This window comes from Microcaecilia unicolor, chromosome 10 (assembly GCF_901765095.1).
Source record: "Microcaecilia unicolor chromosome 10, aMicUni1.1, whole genome shotgun sequence".
Taxonomy (NCBI): Eukaryota; Metazoa; Chordata; class Amphibia; order Gymnophiona; family Siphonopidae; genus Microcaecilia; species Microcaecilia unicolor.
The window spans coordinates 17305195-17331015 of record NC_044040.1 but is presented as its reverse complement, the minus strand read 5'-3'; the positions used below and the strand labels follow the sequence as shown (position 1 = coordinate 17331015).

The window sequence follows — 25821 nt, the reverse complement described above, 5'->3', positions numbered from 1 at the left end:
AATGTTCTCCGAGGACAAGCAGGCTGCTTGTTCTCACGACTGGGGTGACGTCCGCGGCAGCCCCCACCAACCGGAAATAAGCTTCGCGGGACGGTCGACACGCAGGGCACGCCCACCGCGCATGCGCGGCCGTCTTCCCGCCCGTGCGCGACCGCTCCCGCCAGTTACTTTTTTTCCGCGACTGAGAGAGTTGTGTTTTCCCCTCTCTCTCGTTTCAGCCGCCGGATTTTTTCGACCGCGTTTACGCGGATCGTCGCTTTTGGCCTGTTCGGCCTCTTCTTCTTCTTCTTTCTCTTTTATTAAAAAAAAAAAAAAGAATTTTGCGCGTGTGGAGCACGCGCTCCTTCTTTTCCCTCGCTTTCTAGCGGGGACGCCTCGTTGCGGCCTAGTGGCCGCTCGGTCGGTTTCAGTTTTCGTGGTGTGATTTTAGCCACCATTGCCGACTTTGACTTCGCCGACGCGATTTTTCCGTCGATGTCCTCGAAGGTCCCGAGTGGTTTTAAAAAGTGTGGTCGCTGCGGCCGGCCGATCTCGCAGACCGACACCCACGCTTGGTGCCTCCAGTGCCTCGGGCCGGAGCACAATCTCAAGTCGTGTGTTTTGTGTCTCGGTCTCCGGAAACGGACTCAGGTTGCGAGGCAAGTTCTGCGGGACCGTCTTTTTGGAACTTGCGCCGGCCCCTCGACGTCGACCTCGACGGCATCGGTATCGAAGACCGGTTCTTCGGTACCGGTATCGATGCCCGAGACATCGGCACCGATGGCAGCGACCCCAGGAGAACAGGTCCCGTCGGCCCGCCGGTCCGCCGGCGAGAGTGGGGTACAGAGACCGCGTGGGCAGTCGGCCCCGGTCACTCCCTCAACTCGTGAGCCACGGGACCGAACCCTGTCGGACCCGGTACCCCGAGACCGAGGGGGATCGACCTCCTCCTCCTCCATGCCCTCCGGCACCGGTGACGTGCACCGGAAAAAAGACAAGAAGCGCCGTCACCGGGAGCCCTCGGTGCACCCTGAAGAGGAGTCGACGCCGAAGCGTCATCGCAGAGAGGAGAGATCTCCGTCGGTGGTGGAGGTACCGACGCGTCGGGGTTCCGGCACCTCGGTGCCGTCTCCTGGCCCCCAGCAGCTTCCGGCACCGACACCCTTACCGGCCCCACCGCCTTTCCCGGCAGCGGGCCTGGACGAGTGCCTCAGAGCCATCCTTCCGGGGATCCTGGAAGGGCTGATGCGCCAGGCTGTGCCGGCGCCGGGGGTGCTTGCGCCCTCGGCGCCGATGACTGTGGCGCCGGCGAGCTCTAGCCCGGCGCCGGGGCAGTCGACACCGCCGCCGCTTGCGGTGCCGGTCTCGACAGCCACGCAGGTGGAGTCCCCGTCGACGTCGATGGAGGGAGCTCCGTCCCCGCCGGCGCGGGAGTCCACCGCTCGACGACACCGAGACCTCGGTGCCTCGACGTCGAGCCGGGCCCGGTACCGGACGCAGCTACATGAGCTAATGTCCGATACCGAGGATGAGGACTCGTGGGGGGAAGAGGAGGACCCGAGATATTTCTCCTCAGAGGAGTCTACGGGCCTTCCCTCGGACCCCACGCCGTCACCGGAGAGGAAGCTCTCACCTCCTGAGAGTCTCTCCTTTGCCTCCTTTGTGCGGGATATGTCTATAAGCATTCCCTTTCCCGTGGTCTCTGTGGAAGAGCCGAGGGCCGAGATGCTCGAGGTCCTCGACTATCCATCACCACCTAGAGAGTCCTCCACGGTACCGCTGCACAATGTCCTGAAGGAGACGCTGCTCCGGAACTGGGTGCGACCACTAACTAATCCCACCATTCCCAAGAAAGCAGAGTCCCAGTACAGGATCCACTCTGACCCAGAGCTCATGCGGCCCCAGTTGCCCCATGACTCAGCGGTCGTGGATTCTGCTCTCAAGAGGGCACGGAGTTCGAGGGATACCGCCTCGGCGCCCCCGGGGCGGGAGTCTCGCACTCTGGACTCATTTGGGAGGAAGGCCTACCAATCCTCCATGCTCGTGACCCGCATCCAATCTTACCTGCTCTATATGAGCATCCACATGCGGACCAATGTGCAACAGCTGGCGGACCTGGTCGATAAGCTCCCGCCGGAGCAGTCCAGGCCTTATCAGGAGGTGGTCAGGCAGCTGAAGGCGTGCAGAAAGTTCCTGTCCAGGGGGATTTTTGACACCTGTGACGTGGCATCTCGTGCTGCGGCCCAAGGTATAGTGATGCGCAGGCTCTCATGGCTGCGTGCCTCTGACCTGGACAACCGCACCCAGCAGAGACTGGCTGACGTCCCTTGCCGGGGGGATAACATTTTCGGTGAGAAGGTCGAGCAGATGGTGGACCAACTGCATCAGCGGGAAACCGCTCTCGACAAGCTCTCCCACCGGGCGCCTTCAGCACCCGCCCCCACGGGTGGGCGTTTTTCCCGGGCACGGCAGGCTGCACCCTATTCTTTTGCAAAGCGTAGGTACAACCAGCCGGCCCGAAGGCCTCGCCAGGCACAGGGACAGCCCCAGCGCGCTCGTTCTCGTCAACAGCGTGCGCCTAAGCAGCCCCCTGCGCCTCCACAGCAAAAGCCGGGGACGGGCTTTTGACTGGATCCACGGGAACATAGCCGCCCTACAAGTGTCCGTACCGGACGATCTGCCGGTCGGAGGGAGGTTAAAATTTTTTCACCAAAGGTGGCCTCTCATAACCTCCGACCAGTGGGTTCTCCAAATAGTGCGGTGCGGATACGCCCTGAATTTGGCCTCCCTGCCTCCAAATTGTCCTTCGGGAGCTCAGTCTTTCAGCTCCCTTCACAAGCAGGTACTTGCAGAGGAACTCTCCGCCCTTCTCAGCGCCAATGCGGTCGAGCCCGTACCACCCGGGCAGGAAGGGCAGGGATTCTATTCCAGGTACTTCCTTGTGGAAAAGAAAACAGGGGGGATGCGTCCCATCCTAGACCTGAGAGGCCTGAACAAATTCCTGGTCAAAGAAAAGTTCAGGATGCTTTCCTTGGGCACCCTTCTGCCAATGATTCAGAAAAACGATTGGCTATGTTCCCTGGATTTAAAGGACGCATACACTCACATCCCGATACTGCCAGCTCACAGACAGTATCTCAGATTCCGCCTGGGCGCACGGCACTTTCAGTATTGTGTGCTGCCCTTTGGGCTCGCCTCTGCCCCACGAGTGTTTACAAAGTGCCTCGTGGTGGTGGCGGCGTATCTACGCAAGCTGGGAGTGCACGTGTTCCCATATCTCGACGATTGGCTGGTCAAGAGCACCTCGGAGGCAGGAGCCCTCCGGTCCATGCAGTGCACTATTCAACTTCTGGAGCTGCTGGGGTTTGTGATAAATTACCCAAAGTCCTATCTCCAGCCTACTCAGTCTCTGGAATTCATAGGAGCGCTGCTGAATACCCAGACGGCTCAGGCCTACCTTCCCGAAGCGAGGGCTACCAATCTCTTGGCCCTGGCTTCGCAGACCAGAGCGTCTCAGCAGGTCACAGCTCGGCAGATGTTGAGACTTCTGGGTCATATGGCCTCCACAGTTCATGTGACTCCCATGGCTCGTCTTCACATGAGATCTGCTCAATGGACCCTAGCTTCCCAGTGGTTTCAAGCCACCGGGAATCTAGAAGATGTCATCCGCCTCTCCACCAGTTGCCGCACTTCACTGCTCTGGTGGACCATCCGGACCAATTTGACCCTGGGACGTCCATTCCAAATTCCGCAGCCCACGAAAGTGCTGACGACGGATGCATCTCGCCTGGGGTGGGGAGCCCATGTCGATGGGCTCCACACTCAGGGTCTGTGGTCCCTCCAGGAAAAGGATCTGCAGATCAACCTCCTGGAGCTCCGAGCGATCTGGAACGCACTGAAGGCTTTCAGAGATCGGCTGTCCTGTCAAATTATCCAAATTCGGACAGACAATCAGGTTGCAATGTATTACGTCAACAAGCAGGGGGGCACCGGATCTCGCCCCCTGTGCCAGGAGGCCGTCGGGATGTGGCGTTGGGCGTGTCGGTTCGGCATGCTCCTCCAAGCCACGTACCTGGCAGGCGTAAACAACAGTCTGGCCGACAGACTGAGCAGAGTCATGCAACCGCACGAGTGGTCGCTCCATGCCAGAGTGGTACGCAAGATCTTCCGAGCGTGGGGCACCCCCTCGGTGGACCTTTTCGCCTCTCAGACCAACCACAAGCTGCCTCTGTTCTGTTCCAGACTTCAGGCACACGGCAGGCTAGCGTCGGATGCCTTTCTCCTCCATTGGGGGACCGGCCTCCTGTATGCTTATCCTCCCATACCTTTGGTGGGGAAGACCTTACTGAAGCTCAAGCAAGACCGCGGCACCATGATTCTGATCGCGCCCTTTTGGCCCCGCCAGATCTGGTTCCCTCTTCTTCTGGAGTTGTCCTCCGAAGAACCGTGGAGATTGGAGTGTTTTCCGACTCTCATTTCGCAGAACGACGGAGCGTTGCTGCACCCCAACCTCCAGTCTCTGGCTCTCACGGCCTGGATGTTGAGGGCGTAGACTTCACTGCGTTGGGTCTGTCTGAGGGTGTCTCCCGGGTCTTGCTTGCCTCTAGGAAGGATTCCACTAAAAAGAGTTACTTTTTCAAGTGGAGGAGGTTTGTCGTGTGGTGTGAGAGCATGGCCCTAGAACCTCGTTCTTGCCCTGCACAGAACCTGCTTGAATACCTTCTGCACTTATCAGAGTCTGGCCTCAAGACCAACTCAGTAAGGAATCACCTTAGTGCGATTAGTGCTTACCATTATCGTGTGGAAGGAAAAGCCATCTCTGGAGAGCCTTTAGTCGTTCGATTCATGAGAGGCTTGCTTTTGTCAAAGCCCCCTATCAAGCCTCCTGTTGTGTCATGGGATCTCAACGTCGTCCTCACCCAGCTGATGAAACCTCCTTTTGAGCCACTGAATACCTGCCATCTGAAGTACTTGACCTGGAAGGTCATTTTCTTGGTGGCAGTTACTTCAGCTCGTAGGGTCAGTGAGCTTCAAGCCCTAGTAGCTCATGCTCCATATACCAAATTTCATCACAACAGAGTAGTGCTCCGCACCCACCCAAAGTTCCTGCCGAAGGTGGTGTCGGAGTTCCATCTTAACCAGTCAATTGTCTTGCCAACATTCTTCCCCAGGCCGCATACCCGCCCTGCTGAACGTCAGTTGCACACATTGGACTGCAAGAGAGCATTGGCCTTCTACTTGGAGCGGACACAGCCCCACAGACGGTCCGCCCAATTGTTTGTTTCTTTCGACCCTAACAGGCTAGGGGTCGCTGTCGGGAAACGCACCATCTCCAATTGGCTAGCAGATTGCATTTCCTTCACTTACGCCCAGGCTGGGCTGACTCTTGAGGGTCATGTCACGGCTCATAGTGTTAGAGCCATGGCAGCGTCAGTGGCCCACTTGAAGTCAGCCACTATTGAAGAGATTTGCAAGGCTGCGACGTGGTCATCTGTCCACACATTCACATCACATTACTGCCTCCAGCAGGATACCCGACGCGACAGTCGGTTCGGGCAGTCGGTGCTGCAGAATCTGTTTGGGGTGTAAATCCAACTCCACCCTCCAGGACCCGAATTTATTCTGGTCAGGCTGCACTCTCAGTTAGTTGTTCTTCGTAGGTCAATTTCTGTTGTTTCCTCGCCGTTGCGAGGTTCAATTGACCTGGGTTCTTGTTTTGAGTGAGCCTGAGAGCTAGGGATACCCCAGTCGTGAGAACAAGCAGCCTGCTTGTCCTCGGAGAAAGGGTATGATACATACCTGTAGCAGTTGTTCTCCGAGGACAGCAGGCTGATTGTTCTCACCTTCCCTCCCTCCTCCCCTTTGGAGTTGTGTATTTCATATTTTTTGCTAGTCATTCAACTGGCGGGAGCGGTCGCGCACGGGCGGGAAGACGGCCGCGCATGCGCGGTGGGCGTGCCCTGCGTGTCGACCGTCCCGCGAAGCTTATTTCCGGTTGGTGGGGGCTGCCGCGGACGTCACCCCAGTCGTGAGAACAATCAGCCTGCTGTCCTCGGAGAACAACTGCTACAGGTATGTATCATACCCTTTCTCAATATTGGGGGTGCTCAAGCACCCACAGAGTCAGCTCCAATGCCTGGCAGTAATTGGGCATCACCACACGCTGCCTGGTTACTGCTGGGTTAGCACAGGAGCCCTTATCGCCACCTCAGTGGGTGACGGTAAGGGCCTTCTGTCGCATGGGGTCTTTTTACCTGCTGCGGTTAAAAGGGCAATGGCGCGTGGGAAAAATGTCCCCCGCCAGCAGCACAGGGCCTTTTTTCCCCCACAGCTTGGTAAAAGGGCCCCTAAATATGCAGGGGCTATCCCATAAAGTATTTTGAAAACCATCATATAGATTTTGAATTTTACACAGGCCTCATCTGGAAACCAATGCAACTGAGTAAATAAAGGAGTCGCCCTATTAAATTTTCTGGCAGCAAAGATGAGTCGTATCGTATTTTGAATATTCTAATCTTATACATGGCTTTTGCGCAGCCTACATAAGCATTATTACTATAAGTATTAACCTTTTCCATGTTTTATTTTGTTTTATTTCTATTGATTACCTTTAAAAGTGGACTAACACGGCTACCGCACCTCTATAATCCAACTGAGACAGCAACAGAGCCTGCACTATCAGAACAAACCTAGATAAATCAAAATATTTCCTAATAGAAAACAAGTTTCTTCATTAGAAGAAATGATCTTTTTACCAAGGATTGCGATTCCAATATTCAGACTTAATTGGCTATGGCTTAGCAGGCAAAGATAGGCCTGACTTTTATGTGGCCTTATTTGGCTGTTTAAATTTTGTATATTGGGACTTAATAGGTCACACCCCCGGAATGCCCCCAACATCGCCAGATTTATTTTCGGTGCTAACTGGGCAGTTTCAGTGACAGTGACTATTTAATTACCACTGAAAATGATCAGTTACCTGTCAAGACGCGAGTTAACCGGTATATGTATAAGTCCCTTTTGCATACTTACCGCTATGCATATATGACAAAGCATCACATGCACACATGCCTGCATCCTAACACAGTCTTCTCCTACGCAGGAGTGGCATGACTGTGCCACTGTCCTTTTCAGTAGGATGGTCTAGACCAGTGTTTCCCAAGTCAGTCCTAGAGAACTCCCTTGCCAGCCGGGTTTTCAGGATAGAGACTGGCATACAATGGAGGCAGTATATGCAAATTAATCTCATGCATATTCATTGTAGATATCCTGAAAACCTGACTGGCAAGGGAGTATTCCAGGACGGACTGACTTGGGAAACACTGGTCTAGACAGCTGAAAAAGCAATACGCTTTCCATACCCATTCAGTCCATGGCTGCCTGGCAAGTATACCACCAGGGTGGCAGTGTGTGGCATTCGTGATCAGTGATGTGGGAGATCCTCAGCGCATTCCATAACAACACACGTAACGTGGCTTAAGAAGCTACTCAGCATTAATAACGGCACCTAACAAGCAATAATTAGAATTTACACACACAGCTCATTAAGCATATTCTGCAATGAATTGCGCCTAAATTCTAATGCATGCAGTTCAAAGGGTAGATAAAAAACAACAAAGCAGTGGAATCAAATGCATTTATTGGAACAATACCCGACGTGGCCACGTTTCGCCCTCAGGCTGCGTCAGGGGTATAAACTATAAAAACAAAACACAAGTATAAAAACATGTATAACCATACATATTAACAATGTCATAAGCATGATTCAACTAATAAAAGGCAATTATTTAAGAAAAGAGATTCAACATATATAAAACAATCCTTTAAGAGTTCTAAAAAAACATGTATAGACATACATGATATCATCTGTAAAACAAATATTTATAATTATCATTAAAATCATACATCACATAAAATTTTTTATCAGAACATCTACAATTACTCATATCACATTTATAACTCTCAATAAAAAATGTTAAGATCATACAATTAGAATCAAAACATTTCAATGAAGAGGGGAAGAAATTTCTTTATACATACCTATCAAAAGTGTATGTAAATATATCATACACACTAGTAGTTCCAAAAATCTAGTTCTACACAGATATAAAAACAAAAAATAAAAGTATCATCAGACAAGAAGCATATCTAAATGTGCACAAAACTTTTAAAAGACTCTAGACATTTTAATGCATATCAGTTTAGTTGGAAGTAGCAGATAAGTGGGTAAGTGTTTGCTTTATTTCTGTTCATCTTGCACATCTTTGGAATATGTAGGGAGTCTAGCTGTGATCTGATGGAGACGTACTAGATGTTGTTTTTAAGATTGAGTGCTTGCAGTGCTTCCTCTGTTATATTTTTGTGAGAAGTCTTTTATTCAGTGAACTGTTTCCTGCCTCTAGCAGTAATGTGGACTGGTTATTTATTTCTAAGGAGTTTTTTTGGTTTTGTGTTAAGAATATCAGTGGAGAAACTAGAATGTCTAGAGTCTTTTAAAAGTTTTGTGTACATTTAGATATGCATCTTGTCTAATGATACTTTTATTTTTTGTTTTTATATCTGTGTAGAACTAGATTTTTGGAACTACTAGTGTGTATGATATATTTACATACACTTTTGATAGGTATGTATAAAGAAATTTCTTCCCCTCTTCATTGAAATGTTTTGATTCTAATTGTATGATCTTAACATTTTTTATTGAGAGTTATAAATGTGATGTGAGTAATTGTAGATGTTCTGATAAAAAAATTTTATGTGATGTATGATTTTAATGATAATTATAAATATTTGTTTTACAGATGATATCATGTATGTCTATACATGTTGTTTTTTAGAAATTTTAAAGGATTGTTTTATATATGTTGAATCTCTTTTTTTAAATAATTGCCTTTTATTAGTTGAATCATGCTTATGACATTGTTAATATGTATGGTTATACATGTTTTTATACTTGTGTTTTGTTTTTATAGTTTATACCCCTGACGCGGCCTGAGGGCGAAACATGGCCACGTCGGGTATTGTTCCAATAAATGCATTTGATTCCACTGCTTTGTTGTTTTTTATCTACTGTTTTGTAAGCAGTTGTGTGCCTTTTTGTTTTTTTTTGTTTTGCAGTTCAAAGGGGGCAGGGAAATGGGTGTTTCTACATTTACGTGCGTAGTTATAGAATATGGCCCAGTGAGCGTAAATATATGCACTGGGAATTGCACCTTATTTTCATTGGTGTAAATGGATGTGTGTAGTTTTAGGCACTGGGGTATCAACTAAGCTTATTATGTATACTGTGCCTAAGTCTAGGTGCTGCTTATAGAATACGCTTAGCTGGAAATGTTTACTGCGTGGATTTTTTTAGACGCCTTATATAGAATCCGTCCCAGTGTGTAAATGCCATGAACATCTTCTAAAGTGACCTCTTTTAGGATTGTATTGGAGCTTGGCCCTGTTGCCTGCGTTGTGCTGCCAGAGAACTGCTTGTTCTCTTGTCTTTCATATCTCGTTGGTTGAACTGGCAAGGTTTTGGATGAGAGCTTAGTACTAAAATTAACATCTTCTTTTCTTTTGTGCATCATTCAGCTCTGCAGGGAGATACCCAGCAGCAGCTGCTCTAGCTCATGTGTTCCAACACCTAAAACTCATTAGTTTGGGCGGCATAGGAAGAAGATGCCAAGTGTATTGACAGAAGATCAGAGGGCTGGAGTTCTTCACTGCGTGTACTACTGGTAGCAATGCCAGGTTACTCCAAAGCTGAATCTACGAGCATAGATAGAAATACTGCAGCATGGGCTTCAAGATGGGAAACCATGGCTGCATTATGGGGTATAGGGGCTGGTTTTCCAGTTCAGAGCATGCCACCACTGGGCGTGTGCCACGTAGTGGTACATGAGCTGTAGCTGACAAACACTGGGATGTTTATTAAAAGCTGTGGAGAGTGGGGGTAATTTGAGGACACCCTGATAGAAATCTGAAGGCAGGCATTTTTGGAAGATGGGGAGAGCAGAGTAGCAATGGGTTCATATCCTATAACATTGCAGAGTCACTGCCTCATTTAGCATCGCTTCCCCCCCACCCCCTGTGGTTTGTGTTCTCATTCCTTCTTCTCTCTTCCATCTGACCATGTTTGCCTATATTTAGGGTTTCTGATTTTAGGTTTCAACAGGTAAACACTGATAAAACACCCCTGATGCAAGAAAATTTTTACAATAGTTAAACACTTGAAAAATACCACTTTCCCTAATACTCGAACTCCTTTTATGGATTGTCTTTGTTTTCCACTGAGTGTTTTTCTGCTGCTGACTTCCGTGTACATATTTGATTCAATCAGAAAATGTACCCAGCAATATATAATACCTGTTCAACCAAAACGCTGTTAAGCACTGATATTTTTACCCTCTAACAACCCTTAACTAGCTAGAAAATAAAATAATTTAATAGGTAAGAATAGAAGCCTTATCTATGTTCATTTAATCACATTAGTCTGTTTGCCTACTTAAGAGCTGTTCTGTTTTGAGAGGCCACAGGACAATACCTCGTGGGAGGGGATGAGTCTTGGCTGAGCCAGCCTCTTGCATATGGCTCCATTTTCATAGGGTTTAGGCTTTGAGAGCTAAGTACCTAAATTGTTCCAAGTTCCAAATGTATTAACAGGAGACGGAGATCCCATGAAGGGCACATCTGATGGGTACCCCAAGGATTTAGAAGGCAGCTGGCGCTGATGATGATTGGGGGGGGGGGGGGTGCAGAACTTCACAGAGCTTGTAGAGAGGGCAGAAAGCATGCAAGTGAAGGTCATCTTAGATCTTCCATTCCTGGGTGCTCAGACTTGTTCTCTCCTACCCTTTGCCCTGGAACATTTGACAGAAAATCTCATAGCCTGGGGGGGGGGGGGGGGGGGGGGCTTGTCAGGAGCTGCAGTCAATTTTGCTGGACCTTTGAGTCAGGAGGATTCTTTTTCCACCAAATGAATTCTCCTCCATGGGGCATATCTGCTGAGGTAGGCTCATGGTTCTCCCCAGACTCAAGCAAGCGATCAGTGGGTTCGAGGTTCATAGAGGCCGCACAGGCCAAAAGACTACATCTGGACCCCAGAGGAGACTGGTAGGCATAGTCGGTACTCTCTGATGGGGGCTTGGAACGTGTGAGGGCCTCCGGGGGACTTCAGTAATGGATCCCTTGGAGGATGAACAACTACCAATAGCAGAAGGGGATGAAGTCAAGCTCTTTCAGAGGGAAGAGCTATTAGTTATTGTAACACAGGTGTTGGAAGCACTTATTATCTCTGAGTCTCCAGTGCAAGGAGCAGGGACTGTAGGAGATCTATTCTGGAGGGTATATGCAAACCCACTAATGCCTTTCCCATCTACCAAACAATTTGAGCCATAATCACAGTGCAGTGGGACACCCCAAAGCCAGTTTCCATTTGGGTAGGACTACGGTAAGTTCAACCCTTTGGTTCCAGAGGGGAAAAATAAAGCTGAAGCCTTGGTGACATCAGTTACTAAGACAACCATTTCTGTGGAAAGTGGTGCAACTTTGAAGGATTAAGGCAGGCCTTTGTTTCAGCCTTGGGCCTCCAGGCAACACTATGAAATGCTTTTGCATCCAGGACTTGTCTACTTTGGGTGCAGCAGACTCCAGTTGACTTGCAGGAGGAGGAGGAGTATCAAGATCTGCAGAGAGCAGCTCACCTGGAAGCGAGCTTGGCCGTGTGATGGATGCTTTCTGTGATTGGCTTAGGACCTCGGCCATGGGTATGGTGGTCAGTTTGTTAGGTGACTTCTGTGGCTCTTGAACTGGTTGGCAGACAGGCCTCTAAAGCTCAGCAGACTTTCATTTAGGAGGAAACTTCATTTTTTTGAGGAATTGGAGAAGTTGTTAAAAGATCTGGGGAAGGCTAAGCCCCAGAGGTTGCTGGAGGACGAGGCCAGCACTTCTTTGTACTCAACCGCTGGGCGGTCCAGGTTCCACAAGACATACTGCTAGCAGCTGGGCAAGAGTGGTTCTTCCCAGTGTTCTGATTTTCTGAATCAGACCAACTCCTTCCCTTCTGTCAGGAAAGGGGGTGTTAACGTGGCCACCTCCCGTAGATAGAATGAAAGCAAGAGCAGCGGGAGAATGTGGGGCGTGGGTGCCTCCTGCAGATAAAATGAAATACTCCTCCAGTTCTCTGCTGAAAGCAACCCATCTTGCAATTTAACCCCAAAGGCCAAAGAGTGAGTTGGAAAGGGGTATATAGATGAGGTACTTGAACTTAGGCCTCACTCACAGATCTCTGCTTTAGCCACAACCACCATTCATGTATTTTCTAGTTCTTGTATATTTGCTGATCCTAATCCATTTCATTATTTTTTTTTCTAGTACATTTCATCTACGGACCGTTGGATCCTGTGAACCCTCATCCTGCGTTTCTGGCACTTTACAGGTACTGTGTTTGTACAAAGGATACATTATTGCATGTGTATAAATGGCCATGGTATGATATGTGTAAGGGAATTGTTAAATCTGGCTTTGCTTCCAAAAGATCATTTGGGCCATAAAATAATGAAATATTCCTATCTGGTGTCTTTGTTGTGAGTGTTAAGTACTGTGGACACAGTAGTTAGTATCTCAGTAACTGCCGGTTCATCCAAAGATCAGAAGGGTGAGTCCTGAACCGTGAATTTACACAGGGCTCTTCTATGGCATCAGAACAGTGTGACTTTCTTGAATTTTAATTGTGAATGTTCACTGTGTAGAAGATGAAAACAAAAACAAATTTCCTTAGCCTCCCTCCGGACCGGCCCAGAATGTGACTGATGGGTTGTGCACGCCTTCCAGCAGGTGGAGACTGAGAAAAGACTGTGACTCTAGAGAGCCAATAAGAGCCCTTGCCAGACAGAGAAAGATCCAGTAATCTCAGTCTCCAGCAGGTGGAAGGTGGTGAGTCCTTCAGTCTCATTCCTTTTTTCTGGTCTATTCTGGCTTAGTGATTTTGAATCATTTCATTTTTCTGCTGAAAGGTTCAGATTATTTATTCTGTGCATTTTACAAAAAAAAAAAAAACCTGCTTGTTAGGGGCTGAGGTCCGTGGGGTCCTCTATTTGCCCTGGGGGTGCCACACTCGAGGAGTCCCTCCCCCCTAAACCTCCCTGAAGTAACAGCATTTGGTGCCTATTTCTGCTGTTTTGTATAGCAGACTGTTGTCAGGAACAGTCTGACTGAAGTGAGTTCCCTCCAGCTCTTTCTGTTTAAGAACTGTTGAGGCAAGGGAGAGGCAGCTGCTATAAATGGAGCAATAAAGATAATGGAACTACAGCAATCCAGGCTTTGAGTCTGTAATTGCTGTCAGGGTGCTGTTTTTTCTAATTGAGATTGAGCAAGCAGAGCAGCTCCGGTTCTATCTTTAGCACTGTTAGCGATTTTACTTTCGTTTTCGCGCCGGAGTTTTATTTACCTCATCAGCTGTTTGCAATGTCGGAAAAGTTGCGGCGGTGTTCGGTTTGTCAGCGCCGGGGCCTCGCATCGAGTGGGGTGTGTAAATTTTGTACTGCGGTGGACATTTTGCAGGAGCAGGGTGCAGGACCGTCTGTATTGTCGGCGCCGGTAGTTCCGCTGTCTGGGGGGTCCGATTCAGGTAGCGGTAAGGCGGTTGTGTCCCCCGTTCCCTCGCTACCGGTTTTGGCGGGAACGTCCGCCATTTTGGATATGACCCGCTCTGATCTGTCTCGGGATCCCCTGGTTTCACTGCCAGCTGCTCCAGCTATGGTTCTATCTCAGGGGACAGCTGGTTTCCCTCCTGCCTTTGTACTTCAGATGTATCAGGCTTTCTTACTGCAGCAGGCTGCTCCTGCTGAACCTCCAGTAAGGAGTTCTGTGGAGGCTTCTTCTGTGACTGTGAAACGCTTTAAGCCATGTGGGCAGGCAGAGCAGGATAATTTCTTTGAGCCTGAGCAGGAGTTCCCTACCCTGGCAGAGGATTCTTGGTTACCTGAGGAGGATTTATCTGAGGAATTTTCTCATCCAGGTGATACAGAGGAAGCCCTTCCAGTGGGAGAGGATCCCTCAGTGGTTAGAATCTTTCATAAGGATGACCTTCAGGAGCTTATTTCCCAGGTTTCTGCTACTCTCCGTTTTGAGGATGATGATAGTGCGGTGGCGGAGCCTAGGAAGGTGGACTTGTTGATCAAAGGAGTCCGCAGGTCTGGTAGGTCGTTTCCCATGCATCAGGACATTAGGGATGTGGTCCAGGCTCAGTGGGAGCGTCCGGACTCGGGTTTTCGGCTTGCAAGGGCCATGAGCAGGCTTTACCCGGTTCCGGATTCCGATAAAGAGCTTTTAAGTTCCCCTGTAGTGGACGCAGTTGTCTCCGCGGTGACTAAGCGTAACACGGTGCCGGTAGATGGTGGCACAGCTCTGCGGGATCCTCAGGAGCGTCGGATTGAGACCCTCCTGAAGAATGCCTTTGATGTTTCAGCTCTAGCAGTGCAGGCTGCTATTTGTGGTTCTCTGGTCGCAAGGGCGAGTTTTCGGTGGTCCGAGAGGATTTTAGACCGTTCTTCGGATGATCTCGCCGCTATTGATCATGACGTGGCTAAGCTGGAGATGGCTTCAGCTTTTTTGGCGGATGCTATGTATGATTTGTTGCGGGCCTCTTCAAAGTCTATGGCTTTCTCAGTGGCTGCTCGCCGTACTCTGTGGCTGCGTGGTTGGTCAGCGGATGCGGCCTCCAAGTCTAAACTTTCCAAGTTTCCCTTTAAGGGTTCCTTTTTGTTTGGTCCGGAGTTGGATAAATTGGTATGTAGCCTAGGGGAAGCTAAAGTTCCGCGGTTGCCGGAGGATCGCCCTAGAGGTTCGGGGCGCGGGCAGTTCTCAGCTCGTAGCAGAGGTCGTGATTTCCGTCGTTTTCGTCCTAACAGAGGTTTTCAAGGTCTTCGGTCTAGATTCTCCCAAAGAACTCAGTCCTTTCGGGGAGGTCGTCGAGGAGGTCGAGGGGCCCGGGGGTTCTTTCTCCTCCGCCTCCCGGACTCATCAATGAAGGTGTGCGGGTCCAGCCTCTCATCCAGGTCGGCGCTCGGTTGGCGCAGTTTCAAGAGAGGTGGGCCCATATTACTTCAGATCAGTGGGTCTTAGAAGTTATCCGAGACGGGTACGCTTTAGAGTTTGCGCGTCCCTTGTCAGATGCCTTCCTGCAATCACCTTGCCGGTCTCGCGTCAAGGCCGCAGCGGTCCGGCTTACTCTTCGCAGGTTGCTGGAGCTGCGAGCGATTTCTGCGGTGCCGGCAGCAGAGAGGGGACAGGGTCGTTATTCCATTTATTTTCTGGTGCCCAAAAAGGACGTTTCCTTTCGTCCGATTTTAGATCTCAAAGCGGTCAACCGAGCTCTGAGTCCCCTCGTTTCGGATGGAAACTCTTCGGTCTGTCATTGTGGCGGTGCGGGCCAGGGAGTTTCTGACTTCTCTAGACCTTACAGAAGCCTATTTTCATATTCCCATTCGCCCGGCTCATCGGCGGTTTCTGCGGTTTGCTATTCTGGGCCATCATTTTCAGTTTCGAGCACTTCCCTTCGGGCTTGCGACCGCTCCCCGCACCTTTACCAAGGTCATGGTAGTTGTCGCGGCAGCTCTCAGAGCAGAAGGTATTTTAGTCCATCCTTATTTGGACGACTGGTTGATTCGGGCAAAGTCATTCCACGAGAGCGTCCAGGTCACGGCTCGGGTAGTCGAGTTTTTGCAGCATCTAGGTTGGGTAGTCAATATGCAAAAGAGTCGTCTTCAGCCTTCTCAGTCCTTAGAGTATCTGGGGGTCCTCTTCGATACACAGCAGGGCCGTGTGTTTCTTCCGGCGGCTCGCGTGCTGAAATTGCAATCTCAGATTCGGCTTTTCTTGCAGAAACCCAGTCCATCGGCAAGGGATTACCTTCAGGTGCTAGGGCTCATGGCGGCGACAATAGAGACTGTACCCTGGGCCAGAGCTCACATGAGGCCCCTGCAGAGGTCCCTCCTATCCAGATGGTCGTCCCAGACCGGGTCCCTTCTTCACAGGCTGCCGCTGTCATTGCCAGTAAGAGCCAGTCTGCGCTGGTGGCTTCAGGAGGTCAACTTGGCCAAAGGTATGCCTCGGGATCAGCCCGACTGGATAGTGGTAACGACGGATGCCAGTCTTCAAGGCTGGGGAGCTCATTGTCAGGGGAAGGTGGCTCAAGGTCTGTGGTCCCTTCCGGAGTCCAGGTGTTCGATCAACTTGTTGGAAACCAGGGCAATCCGTCTGGCGCTTTGGAGTTTCCTTCCGCTGCTCACCGGTCGGGCGGTGCGAGTCATGTCGGACAATGCCACAGCGGTGTCGTACATCAATCGGCAAGGAGGGACGAGGAGCCTTCCGTTGGAGCGAGACGCGTCATTGCTTCTAAAGTGGGCGGAAGTCAATCTGGTGGCTCTCTCAGCGGCTCACGTAGCAGGGGTGCTAAACGTTCAGGCAGACTTTCTCAGTCGTCACATGCTCGATCCCGGAGAGTGGGCGCTCAGCGACATGGCGTTTCGGATGTTGGTAGATCGCTGGGGAGTCCCCAAGATGGATCTGTTGGCGTCCGCGGCCAATGCAAAGTTGCCTCTGTTCTACAGTCGTCGCAGAGATCCCAAAGCGATTGCAGTGGACGCGCTTCTTCAATCCTGGCCGGATGGGCTGATGTATGCATTTCCGCCTTGGCCTTTGATCGGGCGTCTGCTTCAGAAGGTAGAGAGTCACAAGGGTCGCCTAATTCTGGTGGCGCCGGATTGGCCCCGCAGGCCGTGGTATGCCGACCTTCGACGTCTTCTGGCCGATCTTCCCTTTAAGCTTCCGGTTACGCAAGATCTCTTGTCGCAGGGTCCGGTCGTTCATCCGGATCCGGGTCGATTCTGTCTTACGGCATGGCTCTTGAGAGGGCTAGGTTGACTAAAAGAGGTCTCTCTGCACCGGTCATTGCTACAATGCTGCGGTCTCGGCGGCGTTCCACTTCTCTGAGTTATGTGCGTACTTGGAGGATTTTTGAGAGTTGGTGTACGGAGCGTAGTCTGTCGCCTTTTCGGGCTACAGTGCCGCAGGTTTTGGATTTTTTGCAGCGAGGGTTTGACAAGGGGTTGGCCTTGTCTTCTCTTAAGGTGCAGATTGCGGCTTTGACGTGTTTTCGAGGTCGCATCAAAGGGACGTCATTGGCCAGTCATCCGGATGTCGTGCGTTTTCTCAAGGGAGTTAATCTTCTTCGTCCTCCCTCTCAGTGTTCGTTTCCTCCATGGGATCTGAATGTAGTGCTTTCGGTTCTTACCAAGCCTCCTTTTGAGCCTTTGGCATCTTGTACTTTAAAGGATTTGACTCTTAAGACCGTGTTTTTGGTGGCCGTTGCTTCGGCTAGGCGAGTTTCTGAGTTACAGGCTTTGTCGTGTAGGTCTCCATTTTTGGAGTTCTGTTCCGATCGTGTAGTGTTACGACCGGTTCCATCCTTTCTTCCCAAGGTGGTATCTCGGTTTCATGTTTCTCAACCGGTGGTTTTGCCTGTGTTGGGTTCTTTCTCCGGTGCGGAGGAACAGCGGAGATTGAAGTGCTTGGATGTCAAGCGGGTCTTGAAGCACTATATTAAGTCTACAGATGAATTTCGCAGATCGGATCGGTTGTTCCTTTTGATTGGAGGTGCGCGTAAGGGGCTGATGGCATCTAAGCCTACAATTTCTCGGTGGCTCAAGGAAATGATTGCTTCAGCCTATCTGCTTTCTGGGAAATCCGTTCCAGAGCATGTTAAAGCTCATTCGACGAGAGGTCAGGCAGCTTCGTGGGCGGAGCGTTGTCTGGTACCTCCAGAGGACATTTGTAGGGCGGCTACCTGGTCGTCCTTGCATTCATTCTCTAAGCACTACCGTTTGGATGTTCTCAGTCGTCGACGGGTGGCTTTTGGCGAGCGCGTGTTGTCGGCGGGGCTGCTAGGGTCCCTCCCATAATGGTACTGCTTTGTTACTTCCCATCAGTCACATTCTGGGCCGGTCCGGAGGGAGGCTAAGGAAGGTTAAATTAGGCCTTACCTGCTAATTTGCTTTCCTTTACTCCCTCCGGACCGGCCCAGATCCCTCCCTGCAGATATCGGATTTGTTTTTTCAAGGGTTGGTTGGTTCATTGTTTGGTTGTTTGGAGCTGTGTTGCTAGTTTACTTCTCTAATATGTTTCAGTGAATACTGCATAAGAAGGCACACATATAAAGTTGTAGAAACAATACTGTCCAATCTTTGGCTGTTTGTTTCAGGCACTCAAAATGAATAAAAAGGCACGTAAAAGTTGTAGAAACAATACTGTCCAAACTTTGGCTGTTTGTTTCAGGCACTCACCCTTGGTTGGCAAGGTGCCGGTGGCTGCTCAGGTTTTTGGATGCACAGATGTTTGGTGTTTTTTCTTTCTTCTGCTTTGGTACTCTATTACTGGATCTTTCTCTGTCTGGCAAGGGCTCTTATTGGCTCTCTAGAGTCACAGTCTTTTCTCAGTCTCCACCTGCTGGAAGGCGTGCACAACCCATCAGTCACATTCTGGGCCGGTCCGGAGGGAGTAAAGGAAAGCAAATTAGCAGGTAAGGCCTAATTTAACCTTTCCTGTGCTGCTGAAAGGTTCTAAAGAGGACAGTGAACACAAGCACACGGGATAGTGATTTTGTAGTTTCCTTATGAATGACTGTAATAGATGCTTCCAGAAACAATACTTGTCTTAGACAGAATAAGCCTCCTATTAATTCCTTCTTTCCTTCCCAAATATTTTTTTGTACACTGCTTAGACACATTTATTTTTCAGTGGCTTAAGAGGAGTTATGTGAGTGTAGCGACATTAGTGGAAGATAAGTCGTGCTGCGGAATTTTGGTAAAATCAGTAGGTCACTTGCCTACTGCACCCATGAACTCAATTTTGAATCCCACACTAAGTTTTCAGTCAGGTGGCTGTCCTGTGGCCAATTCAGCCATCCACCCACCTGCCAAGAAATCATCACATAAGTGGTGGCATTCATTGGTCATTCGTGATTTGGTACCTTCTCCGTTACCTGAAGGACATGGGCGGGTATGGGCGTGGCTACCAGATAGCCGGCTTTTGCCAATAATGGAAAAATAAAAACGGCGTTAAGCAGTATTTCGCTGGGTTTACTCGGTCCTTTAATTTTCACGACCAAGCCTCAAAAAGGTGCCCCAACTCACCAGATGACCACTGGAGGGAATGGGGTATGACCTCCCCATACTCCCCCAGTGGTCACCAACCCCCTCCCATACTAATAAAAATAAAAACCTTTTTTGCCAGCCTGTATGCCAGCCTCAAGTGCCGTACCCACCTCCATGACAGCAGAATGTGTTCTGTCCTCCGACAGCCTTTTTCTGCTTGTGATGTGGCTCTGGGGTGAGTGTGACACCTTTTCTGTTTGTTTGTTTGCACTGCAGAGTCACATCAGCAATGCATTGTGGTGGGTGTAGGTATTGGTAGTTGGTAGTCTGTACTCCCCTGGTGCTTTCCCCCTGCTTACTGGGTCAGAGTGTTTTGTTTCCTGTTGTAGTCCACGCGGTAGTGGCCATTTTTGTAAGACAGTTTTAGTTCCCTTTCCTGTGTTACCCACGTTAGAGAACGTAGTTCTTACCTTGAATGGTGCTGAAAGAGGGCATTGTACACCATTGTGCCAGCTCTGACCTACTGCTCATCTTAGTACCAGGGGACTCTTTGCCAGTGGGGCACAACCTCTTATCTGCAGTTAACTGTGAGTAAACGTAGTTATTTCAAGAAAGGACTTTTTCAGAGAGATTAGTCTTTAGGTGTGAACTGGTGTGGCAAAGTTATACAGCAGCAATAAGTCCTAGAGGCTGTATGCAGGTCCCTGGAGCAGTTTTAGTGGGTGCAGTACATTTGTGGGTAGTGGGTTTTGGGGGGCTCAGCTCCCAAAGTAAGGGAGCTATGCACGTGGGAGCTTTTCTAAAGTCCACCGCAGTGACCCCTAGGGAGCCCGGTTGGTGTCCTGGCATGTCAGGGGGGCCAGTGCATTAAAAATGCTGGCTCCTCCCACGGCCAAATGCCTTGAATTTGGCCAGGGTTTGAGATGGCTGACATTACTTTCCGTTATCGCTAAAAAACCAAGCTGGCCATCTCAAACCCCGGCCAAATCCAAGGCATTTGGCTGGCCGGAACCGTATTATCGAAACAAAAGATGGCCGGCCATCTTTTTCGAAAATACGGGTCTGGCCAGCTGTTTGTGGCGCCGCCAAAATACATCGCCGGCGCCGTTCGATTATTCCCCTCCATGTAACATTCTATAAGTTAAGTTGTTGATCTGACCTATCTGAATAAAAATATATTGACATAAAAATTGGAGGATGTTTGCTGATTTTTTAATAATGTATTTATTTATGGCCTTCTATAAACTTGACTCATTTTTATGTAGTGTATTGTGTGAAAGTTCTCAGTAAAAAGTTCTGTGTTGTAAAGGTTTCTTGGTGTATAATAATCGTAAAGTTGATGGGTGTGGGGTTTTTTGTTTTGGATGAATACCATTTAGGAATATCTTCTCTGATGTATATTTTTTTAAGTTGAATATTAGGGTTATTTTTTCTTCCTTTGGAACTTGCTTTTTAGAAGAATAAAAATATAGTAAGTCAAAGCTGTTTACAAAGTACTAAAATAAAGCAACCAGGAAATCCATTTATGCACATTTCCCCTTAATGTATATATGTTTTTGTATTGTGAACTGTTTTTCACCCATGTGGTTCAGAGTTGCCATTCATATAGTCTTTTCTCCTAACAGGAAATTAATTCCCAAATCCACGATCTCTGTCTTAGATGATCACATCAGCCATTACCCACAGCTGGAGGATCCCATGGGATTTCTGAATGCATACTTGAACTTTATCAACTCTTTCTAAGCAGACCCTACCTGGAGTCTTGTTTCCCAGTTACCATTTGTTAATGGATGGCTGCGGTAAGTGGCAGCTATCACTTTGTGTCAGTTCAGCCCCTTTGAGTACTGAGATGCCTTCCGAGACTTTGTTCCAGGCTTTTGAAAAGAAGAGCAGGACCCTGCTAAATGAGAGAACCGCTGCCTACTCCACTACAACCACTTAATGAACAAAATACAATTTAGGTTTTTGCTTACTTGATCATGGTACAGGACAGACTAAGATTGTTTACTGAAATTAGATACTGCTGATTTGCACAAGATGCTACCTCTCCAACACCATCTTACTAACCCGCAGTCCAATTTCCACTATCTACCCTTGGCTATTGGCAGGTCAAGCTGCGAAATGGAGGCAGTCATCTTCTCTGTGCAGACTCTTTCTCCCCCCTTTGCCAGGTATCCAAGCCTGGAGCCAGAATGGGGTGAAGAACTGGAGCCATCAGTTCCACACCCAAGGCTCATGATTTCTTATCTACACTATGTACCCTTTAAAGAGAATGCTCTTCGAAGAGGGGGAGAAGATCAGCCTCCAGCACAGCTGTTCTTGTAAGAGAAGTTTATTGTATTTTGCAAGTATTGAAGGAATGAACAGAATTAGAGGCACAGCCTACTAATCATATCTTCCATACCAAATAAATATTTTTTCCTTCAGTCTGCTAGAATGTCAGATCTTTTGTAAATGAAAAAGCTTTATTTTTTTGTACTGTAACAGACTATTTACTAAACATTTTTTTCCATAAAAAAAAGTGTGAGAACCTTTAAGAAATAGGTCCCAATGTACTAGATGGTAGGGCTGTATCTGTTATAAGAATCATTTAGGCAGAGACACTAACACTATAGTTTTATAAATCTTACTCAGCATGCAGGTTTCTAGAAACTCCTGAAGCAATAAAAAAAGGGTGAATATTGACAAGTGTGTAGGGCTTCTTAGTGAAGGCGGCACAGCTGGCATAGAAACAAGGTCATTGTGAACCTTGTCCTGTCATTTTAATAATAGGACAATACAATGAGAAGAAAAGCTCTCTTAACCTGCAGCAAGATAGCCATGTTAGTCTGGACTCAGCCTCAAAAGCTCCTGTCTCAGTAAATTGTTTGTAATTAAAATGTTTGTTTTGCTATGTTTAGTCATGTTTATGTAAGAGCAGAATGGAGTTTGTGTTATAGGATGTTGCATAGAAAAATCAACCCATTATTGTATAGGAGTGTATGTCTCAGATTTGACACAATGCTGCCTACAACTGGAAAGGAAGGAAAATAAAAGCAGAGGACAGCATATAAAAGAGTTAAGAAATTCTTCCTTCCACCGCCATGTGTAGGTTTGACTTGGATGAGCGGGGACAAATTAAAGCAGTATCCTGACCCTTCCGTTAGTTTAGCATGAAAAATAAAACTAAGTAATAATAAACTATTTGGCACTGTCAGATTTCAAGATGGATTTTACAGTACCTATTATGAAAGCTGTACTGTTTGTCACAGTAGAATTTACAACAAAGAAAATGCAATACACATTAGAATTACTAAAATGCAGCCAATCAGTGATAGGATGGGTCATACCTTAGAGTTGTGTCTGGGAGAGGTAGATTGAAAGAAGCAATTCCCTAGCTACAGTTTCATTGTGTAAAAGTATTTACGCCTCAAACCTGGGGGAAGCATGGGGCTCAAGATCTACCCTATTTTCATATTTGCCTCTTTTTTCCATACATGCCAAATTTGGACCCAAGTCCTTTAAACATTCAGAGAGTTATTATGCCCCTAGATTGATTCTCAACAGCTGTTGGTTGAAAAAATGATTTACTTTACAATGCTAAACTGGGCTAGATTTATGGAGAGCTACCTGGTATAGCTGAGGAGTCTATGCTCTGCTTCCCCCCTCATACTGGGGAAACTAATGCTGTATATGAATAATGGTGCTTTGGGCATAGGTGTGAACAAGCTGTGCTCTGCATACCTTTCCCCTTTAAAACCTGGCTGGTGCAAAATAATCGGCAGTACCCATCCCCTACAACGTAGTGGAAAGCTTTGACTTTCCCACCAAAGTATTCAGTGCATTTTTTTATACAAGGAATCAAATTTAGAGTCAACAATGTTTTTTAATTCCGTAGGAGCCTATCATTTGCTGCACACATGTAGTGCTTGAGCTAGTGCTATTGATACTAGCCACAGCTCATGAATGAGCCTGGACCTCAGTGGTGGCTCATTTCACCCACTGGTCACCTGCCTCCCCTTTCACAAATGTCTTCATTTATATGTTAAAGAAATTATATAATAAAAAAAAAAATTCTATTTCTTATGTCCTCTCTAAAGTTTCAATAATGGGGTACTTCTTTGAGGATCCACTGCCAACATGGGCTGTGTTTCGCTATCAGCTGCCTCAGGGTGCAGTCCTGTTCTGCTTGGAATCTGTCTTCACATAATGTTTGGACTGAGGCATAGCTGATAGTGAAACACAGCTCATATTGGCAGTGAATCCTCAATTCAGATAAATGCACCATTATTGAATGTTTAGAAAGTACATGTATTTTTTTTTATTACATGATTTCTTTTAACATATAAATAAATGAGGAAATTTGTGAAAGTGTAGACTGCTGAGGAGGCAGGCGGAACTGATCCACTGAGGTCCAGTTTCATGCATGCGCTGTAACTAGTATTGAGTACTATGTATTAGGCATGGTGGAGGAGTGGCCTAGTGGTTAGTGCAGTGGACTTTGATCCTGGGGAACTGAGTTCAATTCCAACTGCAGCTCCTTGTGACTCTGGGCAAGTCACTTAACCCTCCATTGCCTTGCTTTTAATATAGTTGCAAAAACCTCAGAAAGGCAGTATACCAAGTCCCCTTTCCACAAAAAGCCAGTTTACTTTTCCAGGCTGTGTTCATTCTTTCTGAATGAACTCAAGAGGCAAATGTGGGATATAAATGTTGTAATGTAATGAGGTAGTAAATGTGAAAGAGTGAGCCACTGCTTAGAAGAAAGCCTGACAAACAGATCAAGCACTAGGAGACGCTCAGTAACTCACTGGGTTGCATAGGAAGGAAATTATACCAATTACTCTTTGCTTTTGAGGATGTGTAAAACACTATTGTGTACACCATGAAGCATTTGAATCAGGGATGCTGAAATTGGCTTTAAGAGGCCAATTTGCACTGCTAGTAAATACTTGTGTAAATTTGGTCTGTTTGAAACTTGCTCACACCCAGTTAGGAGGTGCTCTCAGGGAAATGTTTTTCCAAAACTTTGGAGAAAATCTTTCCTTCCCCCCCAATCCATTTTCCACCACAAGGAGGTGCAAAAGACCATGACTATTTAGAGTATGCAAATATATTTTCTTTTGTTTGGAGCCAAATGTTGCACAAACAGCCAGCTTGCAATTTAGCCCTTAAGTCTTCCTTAAGCTTATTGCAGTTCTCTAATGTGGGCCACAAGATGTCACTGTTTTACAGGTACTAAAGCCAGTGTTGTTCCTCCCCCCCCCTTTTTTTTTTTTTTTTTATAAACATCCCTCACTTCCCTAAGTATAACCTTATCAAATGGTCATGAACCAAAGGTAAAGAGATAATGGTGTTGTACAGTGACTCTGGCCAGGACATTGTTGGGGGGGGGGGGGGGGGGGGGGGGGGGGGGGGCAGCATTTCCTCTGGTACAGCAATGACCATAAAGTGTCAGTGGAGCAGCAGTACACTTTCCCTATTCACTTTACAGCTACTGCACTGGAAGTAACCCTAATCCAGCAGGATAGGTAGGAAACAAAATAAGTGACACTTTTTTAATGAAAAAAAAAATTCTTTATTAACTACTGAAATAAGTTGCAAAACCTGAAACTGGAATATTATTTTCTGCTAATAAAAATGAAATTTGACAAAAACACAGCTGAGTTTTTTTTGTGTGCAGTGAACATTGTTTTCAGCATTTATTTTAGTAAAGATCAGTATGTTATTTTCCATAAGACCTATTTTATTCCTGTAAGCCCTGCTGCAGATAACATGCACTAATCTTTAGTAAAAGACCCCCCCCCCCCCCCCCCGCTGTAAATTTGGGAACAGTGGTAGAGAACTTGGAAATGTAACAGGAGCTTAATCACTTATACAGAGTAACTTTCTTTCTGCTCTTTGCTTCTATAGAGAAAAAGGGGGGGGTGGGGTACTTAAATTATAAGGGGTAAAAACTACGCTCAGAGGCAGACATCTGAGGTACTGGCCACTGACAGGTAATTGTTAGCCTTGACCATCTGATGAATGGATTTTCAGTAGTCTGGCTGAAGCCATTTGGTCCGAGCCCGTGTCCATTTTCCTGAATTTGCCACAAGGTAGCAAACCCATCTGGTCACTCTTCCCCTCTATGAAGGGACAGGAATATCTTCTCCTGGTCTTTTACTGGAGGTGATTTAACCAACTGAGGCAAGAATAACATCCACAGGTGTTTCATCTTTACTTCTGACCGTCACCTGCATGGTGACACCATCTGCCAGAGCAAGCCGGGACCGCAGCAGGATGTCATACCCACCGCGATACACACCTGTGCAAGACAACAGACCAGGTCAATCCCTTTCTGCAGCAGAGCATTATCCAACTCTGTTGTGTGCCAATGCCCTATTCCAAAAAAATTAAAAAACTTTGACACTGGCTTTTCTTGGGATAATTTGGAACAAAAGTGCAGCATGGGACCACTTTCCATACATACAAGTGACATAAAAATAGAAGTAGCCCTTTGCAGATAAGGACACTGTGTGTACCTACCAGCAAGATAGAGTGTGTGGGAGTTTTTGTTCTCAGCCACTTTATCTGACCTCTCACATGGCTGCATTCCCAGAAACTTGATAATGTTATTCACGGCCTCTGTATGTAGGAAAGAACAGGTTCAAGAGAATTAAAGGCACGTGGAATACTGTACTGCTTTCATTCAGGTTCTTTTCTGATAACAGTTCAGCTTCCATCAATG

At 47.7% G+C, this 25821-nt stretch overlaps 2 protein-coding genes across 5 annotated transcripts in view; one reads left to right on the top strand and one right to left on the bottom strand.

The window, feature by feature from the left end:
* Nucleotides 1–22661, top strand: part of MEST — a 65288-nt gene extending 42627 nt beyond the window's left edge. For all 4 annotated transcript variants that reach the window (XM_030216021.1, XM_030216018.1, XM_030216019.1 and 1 more), the window contains 2 exons: nt 12334–12397; nt 20738–22661. In XM_030216021.1, coding sequence (XP_030071881.1) covers nt 12334–12397; nt 20738–20855 — 182 coding nt within the window. In that variant the 3' untranslated portion in view covers nt 20856–22661. The remainder of the gene's footprint in view (nt 1–12333; nt 12398–20737) is intronic.
* A 2335-nt stretch (nt 22662–24996) lies between these two features.
* Nucleotides 24997–25821, bottom strand: part of COPG2 (coatomer protein complex subunit gamma 2) — a 37983-nt gene continuing 37158 nt past the window's right edge. The window contains exons 23-24 of the mRNA XM_030216017.1: nt 25620–25718; nt 24997–25398 (exon numbers count right to left, since the gene is read on the bottom strand). Of these exons, the coding sequence (XP_030071877.1) occupies nt 25268–25398; nt 25620–25718 (230 nt within the window). The 3' untranslated portion in view covers nt 24997–25267. The remainder of the gene's footprint in view (nt 25399–25619; nt 25719–25821) is intronic.